The sequence below is a fragment of the Fulmarus glacialis genome, unplaced genomic scaffold, assembly GCF_000690835.1.
Source record: "Fulmarus glacialis isolate BGI_N327 unplaced genomic scaffold, ASM69083v1 scaffold19652, whole genome shotgun sequence".
In the NCBI taxonomy this organism is placed as follows: Eukaryota; Metazoa; Chordata; class Aves; order Procellariiformes; family Procellariidae; genus Fulmarus; species Fulmarus glacialis.
In genome coordinates this window covers 1-9,147 of record NW_009199997.1, presented here as the reverse complement: position 1 = coordinate 9,147, position 9,147 = coordinate 1, and the positions used below count along the sequence as shown (strand labels likewise).

General features: G+C 41.8%; 1 protein-coding gene across 1 annotated transcript; it reads right to left on the bottom strand.

The window, feature by feature from the left end:
• Positions 1-403: 403 nt before the first annotated feature.
• On the bottom strand, positions 404-8,297 carry PRKRIP1 (PRKR interacting protein 1 (IL11 inducible); the record flags this gene model as incomplete). The annotated part of the gene is made up of 5 exons (XM_009573438.1): positions 404-1,533; positions 3,904-3,971; positions 5,825-5,910; positions 6,680-6,780; positions 8,219-8,297. Coding segments are annotated over 5 exons (450 nt in total), but the record flags the coding sequence as incomplete, so codon positions are not given.
• Between the last annotated feature and the right edge of the window lie 850 nt (positions 8,298-9,147).

Sequence of the window (9,147 nt, the reverse complement as noted above, 5' to 3'; positions counted from 1 at the left end):
TTCCATGCAGATCTCTAACCCGGGGGGGTGGTGGGGATATGGACCTTGCAGCTCAGAAGTTATCCAGCTCTAAAGTCCGTGGGTACGTACGGGGGAACTAAACACAAATGTCACTTGCACTTGATTGCATCTGCTTCCCCGCCACCACGGTAATACCACTGAGAAGCCATTACATAAAGCCAGCTCAGACAAAATGCAGGATTTCTGGCAGCACTGTTCAACAAAGGCTAAATCTAAAAGGAGATTCTCCCTTTTTATTGTTTTAGTTTTAAATAATTTGGCATTAACAAAGGCTTGAGAAGAAGTAGCACCACATTCTGGATGCCGAGGTCCTGGGATGAGCATGTCTGAAAGATAGCAGGCACTTCTAATTAAAGATACACTGAAAAGACAACAACCTACATTACAAATAAAACCACCACTGCATATGCTTTTCATTTAAGCACCAATAAGTAAATATATATACGGATGTTATGATTCCTAACAGGGAACCCGAAGTTCAAAGCAGAGAGCTCAAGCAGAGAGAAAGGCAAGTGTCATTACACGAAGCTGAACACAAGCAAAACCATTCCATTCCAAGCCTTTCTGCCACAGGATTTGGAGGCTTTACGGACCTAGCCTTTTGGAAAAGATATTGTTCCAATCCAAAAGCAAAAAGTAAATGAAATGCAGCTAACACCTTTTTCCGTATTTTTATGTGCGCCACATCACTTTTTGTCCCTTCCTGCAGCACTGCAAGCATCTCTTTATTTTACTGAAATCCTCCTTCAAAAAAAAAGAAGACAGAACAATCCAACACATCCCCTTTATTCATTTAAAAAACATGGAAGAAAAGTAATAGGGAAAGTTTTAGCAATAAAAAAGGGATCCTGCTTAAAAATCTATAGAACTTGTCTAGCAACATAAACTGATTTCTTTGGGTTAGAGATGACCCCATATAAAACCCCAAATTCAGAACACTCACAGTGCAGGCGAGTCTGGCTACAGACCACTTTTCTACTTCAGGTTAAACTCTTCCCTTAGATTCACATATCCCACTGCTACCAGCTTTGACATAAGTAGAATACGTAGCCCTCACAGTAGTATTTTCCTTAAATGGTAATGGCTATGTTTTAGCTTTCAGACAGAAAAACACTCTGGGCCATGTTAGAAAGAACTCTAGGGTCACAGAGACTTATGGCTGACTCTTTAGAGCAAACTTAGAGCAGACTGCACAGCAGTTATACAAGCAATTAAGAAAAAAATCTCTTATTTGGCATTTCTCTATGAATATATCTCTTGGGCCTGTGACGTGAAGGTCATTCACCGTTAAGCAGATATAACGTACGCCAATGGGTTCTGCTTGGCTGAGATGAAAGACTTTCATGCTCCTGAATATAAAGCAATGAACAGTGTTTCCAGCTGTCCCTGAAAGGCCTCATCCTCTTCCCATCACAAAACTTGGCTCTTCAGCATCATCTTCCTTCTCTTCCTCCTCCTTGCTATCCTCTTCATCATCCTCGCTGCTGACTCGCTCTTGAGACTGATCAGGTTCTAAAAACACCAACAGTATGAATTGATAACATATTCCCATATGTCTTCCTTATTATTTCACAACAAAATAGTCTCAGGTGCTATGCAAACATGTATTAGGTCACGCTAATTAGTACAGATGGATTATATATTCCCATGTGCCTTCCTTGTTAAATATCTCACAATAAAGTAGTCCCAGATACTAAGGAAACAATTGTACCAGGTTATATTAATTCTACCGAGCGATGTAGAGCTCAGAATATCAAATTCTCCCTTGGAGAAATATTCCCTTACCTCCAACATTACCACTGTTGTCTATCATTAAACAACTCCACCTCCTATAGAACATTATTTCAAACAGAGGTAGTCAAACACTAAAGTGATAGATTATCTCACTCCCAATCTCACCTCTGCGTGTCGGCATGAACTTTCGAGTGCCACAGAGCACCGTTAAAGAATGCAGGCACTGGGAACCCACGGGCAAGACTCAGTATATTTCTACACCTATCCAAGTTTACAGAAACTTGACAAGGTGCCATGAACTTTTACAGACTGTTTGGTATACTGCAAGTACAGGAAGTTGTTAAGATATGTGTAAGATTAACGAGGGTCACAGAAAACTCGTGAAACCTGCTAGAAGACCAGAAAACACCTACTGGAAATTACATATTGGATAATGAAAATTAGGTATGGCATAAAGTGGGACCTGAATCTAATAGCCATTCTTCTGCTCCTAGTAGCTCTTGTACCTTTACTGTTTCTCAGGCCAAGCCACACTCAGCTCGTACTCCGAACAGTTACACGTAGGATTTAGGATTAGTGGTCTGATGCCACCGCGTGGTGAAGTTCTGTACTTTCATTTTTTATTAGGGGTCTGTACAATAATGCAACATTAACAGCTGACTTTATTTAGCACCAACCTTTATTCTTAATATTTTTACTACAACAAAGGTGAAAGATGGCAACGCAGAGGTTTTATTTGTTCATTAAAAAAGGAAGATAAATGCTTGCCTGCCACATTCAACAAATACACTTCAATTAATTTGGTAAAAACTCTCAGATCTCAACCCAGGGCACACAAAACTAGAAAAAGACAGCCATCTTTAGTCTACTGAGAAGCCACTGATAAGCCTGTTCTATCCCCACTGATTTTTTTTTTTTTTTTTTAATAAAGAACCACAACCTGTAAAGAGCTAAGAACTATTCTAAAGACAGGGGAGTTTGGATTCTGGCTTCCAGAAGATGACTTATTTGTGCTGAATAAAAACATTCCAGCCCAACAACTGGTACATGGCAGCCCCATAGTACAGTGCCAGTCCCTGATCCAGCTCCCCTCTCTCCCAGCCACTCCCTAAAGGGATTGGTATTCTGTTTTGTTCATTCAAAGGGAACAAATGTATGTTAACTCATACTTAAATTCTCCTCCCAGTCACAACTCATAAACGAGTAGCTTTAAAAAAAAAAAAAAGAACGAAAACAAAACACCAAAAAAACCCCCCTCTGCTACATTCACTTGCTGTCATAAGTAAAATTAACCTAATGATTAATTTGTCCTCCCATGTTTATATGGGAGGCTGGCAATGGCTCAGTTGAAACAGATCCAATTTTGAAAAGCAAAGCAGAAATAAGATAGCACTGTCAGACAAGTCACTGTTCTAGCAGAATTATCGGGAACTGTTGTAACTTTAAGACTAAGAATTACTGCAGAGTTAGTGTGCTAATCCACAAAGTACAACTATTTGAAAGAGTAAGCTAAAATATACTCACTGAAAGGAAGCAAGGAGTATTCAAAAGTTTGAGCAAACAGTGACACTGACATTGCTGAATATTAATTTTCAAGACTGCAGGAGAACAGAGGCAGTCAGGTTTTTCATGTTTATTTCTATGCGAAATAAAATAGCCACGTGGAACAGATGGCGCCAAGGTGGCTCAATTTCTTACACACAAAATCATAGCTCAGTTTCTTGCTGTCCAAGCTGTGCATTTTTTCCACCTGTTTTCCCATGCACATTCAAAATATACTTAAAAAAATAACAGCCTTTAACAATACTGCCTTTTTTAGCAGAAGATGTTCTAAACCGGCAGTTTGTCAGAATAGCGGGGGCAAAACATCCACAATCAACAAACCCTGATTCCAGTGTTTGCTGTCCAAAATTTCCCCTAATAAAGGGAAAATATTCACAAACAGCCAAGTAATTTGTAAGATTAAATCTCAACATAGATGGCTTTCAAAGAGGACTTTTGAAACATTAGCTAAAATAACAAGCTTAAGGCTCAGTCTTCCTATCCATGTATTGAGAACGCGTGGGGCGGGGGGTGGAACAAACCCTTCTAGGCTTCAATTAGGGAACAGAACTAGGTCTTGAGAAAAGAAAACTAAATTTCACTGACCTTTTTCCTGCTTCTTTTGTTCAAGTTTATTCTTCTTAGCTTGCAGTTTCTTCTCTTTTAATTTTTGGCTATAAAGCAAAGAAAAAAGGCTCTTTTGCAAATCCAACATTGTAAAGCTTCTGCACATTCATACACTGATAAAGGACATGTTACAGACATCTTGGAAAAGCAGACTTCAGAAGATAAGTTCAATTTAAAGTTGGCCTCAACTGAAAATTCAGTGAGAGAAAACTCAGACACATGATCAACAGAAACTTTTCTATGTTGTTTTTAGTCTAATGTAATTTTTTTATTAAAAGTCTTCCATGATGCCACAGCAACCAAAGCTATATGATATGCAAGAATCTCCAAGAACACAGAAGGAACAAAAATGAAACTACTCCTACATTTTAGCCTAATAAACAAAAAGGGAAAATGGTGTCAAAACCCAAAACTGAACACTGGAAAAAAATTTAAGTCATCACCAGTAATATATACTTTAATTGAAAAAAAAGAATGCAGTATGCTTTGACCTTCATCTTTGGCTGTACTTCATCAATATGTTGGGCCTTAGGAGTAACATTAGGAGTAAGAGGGAATTTCAGTTTGTATGACAGTTCTGTTTGCCCAGCAAAGGTAACCAGGCAATCTAATGGCAGACACAGGGCAGAGCAACCTGGGATTAGTGTTCCTCTCTCAACACCATAAATGAATTCTCTTGAAACGGAGAGCCAAGTACTGTACCTGTTAGGTCAGGACCGAAGAGAAAGGGTGGTGAGGGAAGTTAAGAGGGGCTCCTACAGGGCAAAGCCGCGTGGTACCTACGCCATTAGACTATAAGAAGGGGGACAAGGAGCTGTTTACGCAGCACTTGCTGTTTGAACAGTTGTTCCCATCTCAGCCAGGGAAAAGGCAGCAGGCCAGATCCGACTTGCTGGCCATCTGTTGGACCACGCTAAATTAAAGTAAGATGGCAACAGTGTTTGTGTTGTGCACTTTTGTGCTAATATGCCAGTGAGTCACTTTGCACAGGCCTTTCAGCAGCAACTCTCAGCTGCAAGATGTAAACCCCTTATTCTCAAAGAAGGAAGAGAGAGGCTGCTTAGGGTCAGACCCTCTGAAAGAGCCGAGCTATGATACCCTGCTATTTCTGAAAGGTATGGTGGACACAGACTACGGAATTTAAAGTCTTGTATCACTGCATTACGGTGGACACAGACTACGGAATTTAAAGTCTGATTTAAAATGCTCAGACTATTTCTTGACAGCGTCAATCTTGTAACTGTTTCACTTTGTCTAAAACTTAAGAGAAGGATGGATTTAATATTTTTTAATTTTTCCATCTAACTTACTAGACTTGACCTGCCAGACATTTCAATGAGGTAGGTAGAAGCAGCGACTGATTTTAACAATACTGTACCCATCAGTGGCCTTTTCAGTATTCACAGACTGAACTGGACTAGTCACACTGACAGTGTACGAAGGACAGCATCAGGCCCCACCATGCTCTGCTAGTCCAAATCCAAACGTGTACCCATTAAGCAGCATCCATTTTTGCACTTAAGCTCCTTGGTGTCAGCTGTTTCAGATATTTATTTAAGCCAGATGTACATACAAACCTTTCTTGACACTGTTCTAACAAATATGCAGTAAGGCATGTTGCAGTCAACATCACCGTGTCAGCAAAAGCTGCTCAACCACTCAAAAGTTATCCTGCTAGCGATGGCACGGAAAATAAACCATGCCAGGGAAGCCTGTCAAGTTTACAGCTACCTTTAGAAACCAAACAATGACATTAACAAAATTAATTTCCACAGTCAGACTTCTCAGCTGATAGATGTAGAAACAGAATGATCGCATTTATCCAAAGCATGCAGCTACAGATGAGGCACAGGGCATGAGGGTTTCCATGTCAAGCCTCCTGGGAACAATCTGCCCTTACCGCTTCCTTCTGCGTTTTGCTGTTTGTTCTTCTGCCATCATCTTATTCCTCTCCAGTTTCTTCTGGAATTCCTCATCTAGTCTTTGCTGTAATTGATCACATGTCATACTTTGGTCACAATCTAAATTAAAATACTTCTTTTAAAAGTCATGTCCTTTTAGGGAGAAGTCTTTTAGCAAAATACAGAAGGGAGCTTTGCCAGAATTTGTCCGGCTTCTTCTTTATGCAAAAGCCATATTCCTAGGGATGACTTCTGTACAGAAAGCATTTTTAACCTGCAGCCTGAGCCAAACATTGAAGCCTTTAGAGGGAGGAATTCTCACCAAAACAGATGAGGGAGATCGGGCTTCTGCCCCAAAGAACATTTCAGTAAAAACAAGAGAATAATTTGAGACACAAACATTAACACATGGATCAAAGGACTCATCTTGGCCAAAAGAGAGCATAACAATAATGTTCTCTGAAAGCGGTGCTATTCTACTCGACCAAGACTTAAAAGAAAGAAATCCGGACTCTATGCACAGGCACTTGCTTTGATTCTGTCTGTACAAGACAGTGATATTAGGGATTTCTAGTTTTTAAAGCGTTTTGAAACCAACCTAAGAACACACACATTCACGTGCGCTCCTACTGTGTTCTAGGACCCCAGTGAACAGAGACGATGGAGCATGTCTGACACAAAGCACCAAATGTTTCAATACTGACAAAGACGCCACATATCACATACTCCTACAGTTTTCCTCTGAAAAGGGGTGGCTCAGAACTGAATTTTTTGTACATGACTTTAAAAGAAAAAAAGATCTGCAATGAACATCAAATAGTCAGGGGGAAAAAATGATAAAGAGTCCTGCTGACCTTCTCAGCCATGGCATCCATGAAATCTTGCCTCTGGTACTCTCGCCGACGAAGATGTCGGTACACATGAAACTCCCCACTCCCAGCTCCAGCACTGGAACCTACAATAAAGAAGAGTCAGTCTAGTAGAAAATAACGTATACTAGATGCTCACAAATGACTACAGCTAGATGCTGAGGGACAGGACACATGAAAAGGCACTGTAAGATGAAAATCTATTAACAACACACAGAGTGTGTCACCATTTTATATAAGCTCAAATCACTCACAATCAAAAGCCAAAGCGAGCTGCAAAACCATACACTTATGGTTCACTGCAGTTTCTACTGGTCAGTTACTCCTCTAGAAAGAATCCAGTCTTAACTGGACATTGAGGCAGTAAAAGAACTAGAGATCAAATGCACACCCCGTTCGCTTCTAGGCAGAAGTGAGCTAAAACATCTTACTGAGGCTGCTTCTCACTAGTTTTCAGCATCTCACATAAAAAATAAAGGTCAACAGAAAGGTGATAAACCCCATCATTTACACTTTCCTATGCAAGACAGATACCACTGACAGTTTTTGACTGTTTCTTCATAAATGAAATTTGTATAGCGCGCTCTTCCTGGCATAAGTCTGCATGTTGAAGTCTTACAGGAGCTTTCAACATCACACTCCATTCTCTTCCTCTGTCTCCTGAGCCATTTCTCAACACAAAGCACACAAACACGTGCCTAAAAGACACCTAGTAATTAAAACATGGCAGCTGGGACTGCAATAGGGGTGCTCTTGATACCAACAGAATCCCAGCACATCAGATGCTCCCAGAAAAACAAGACAATTCAACTCAAGCACACAGCAAAGCTATTTGAAAAAGCCGTGAGGGAATTACAATAAGCAGAACGTTTATTCAGAAGTGTATAAAAGCTTTAGTCCAAGACCAATTATTCTGAAAATAAGAACAAGTCAGCCTCTAGAAAGGATCACTAATAAGGATGAAGGTCCCAAAGAAAGACAGAACTTCTACACGCAGATGAAATGTATACCACAACTACTACATTTAATCTGTGCAGGTAAAAGTGAAGTGTAGGCAGAATACTCGGGTCAGGTTCCTTGCACAGCTGCCAGCTCCCTACCTGACCACGTACAATCATATCCGCTGCACATGTCTGCTTCTCACAGCCTGAGGTTCAGACTCAAAGCAGTCAGAAGAGGGACTTCATAATTATAAGTTTCCAGAGCACTCTCAGATCCGTGGAAAGGACAGATTTACTTATCATCATTTACTTGTCATCACCAGAGCAGCAGCCTATTTCACTGCACGCAGTCCACATGCTGGAGTGCCACAGGCATTGTTCACTTTGCATTCTGACAACAAGCAGAAAAGTGGACCCCAAGAACCAAATAAACTCAGAAAAGCAACTCCTGAAGCACATTTCACACCTCCTTTCTCCAGCAAACTGAGCAACAACAGAAAATCGTCTCTGGCCTTTTTCGTTAAACACTTTTCTAAGTTTAATGTAGCTGACCTCACAGTTATCTGAAGAATAGTATCTTTACCCATCACATCTCTAACAAACTCCGGGGGAGGTCGTGGTGCCCATTCATTCAGTTTTTCAGGAATTGGTACAGTCTTTTCCTGCAAGAACAAACCAACCAGTCATCAGTATCTTCTAGGAGCAAAGTCTGCAATTTTAACACATTGTTGAAAGGTGGTATGTGTCTGACAACAGCCTCTTCCATCAGCTGACAGATCTCAGAAGGAGCACAGCTGTAGTAATTTCTTCATGCATAGGGAGCAGGAGCAGGCAGAACACGAGAATCGTTTTTTTTTTTCCCTCACATTCAGGCCTGCAGGTCAACAAACCCCAGGAGGATTAGGAGTGTCTGTGCTTCTTTTCATATGGAAACTAGAAGAAAGCAAGTCAGCACCTCCAAGCACTCGCAGAAACTGAGGATACTCCCACTACCAGTGGTCTGGGAAGAGATGAAAGGCATTTGTGCACCTTCCATGCCAGATCTACGGAGGACAGGGAAGAGCAGGGAAGGGAGAACACATGGTGCAAGGTCAGAGGAAGAACACGGCGCGGGGAAGTCTCAGCCTCCTCCAGCACACACAGAGAGGGAGCCTGAGAGTCTCCACCTGGCAAATGGGTCCTCCTCAGGACAAGGATCAAAACACCCAGCTAGAGGAACCAGGGTCATGCTCCCCCCCACCCCCAATTAAAAACAGCAGGCAGAGAAAGACCAGCTGGCAGAGCGCTGAGGGGCCGGTCTTCCCCCTGGGTCCCCAGATGGGTGTCTCCCCTCATCGCACCCCGGGGGAGACGGATCCCTCTCCTCTCGTGGCAACCCAGTGTGTGTGTGTGTGTGCAGGGGGGGGTCGGCCTCTCTCCCCTCACAGACCCGGGGAGGGGTGGTCGTGGTGTCGGTTCCTCTCCCCTCAGGGACCCGGGAAGGAGGGGGATGGAGGTCCGTCCCTCTCCTCT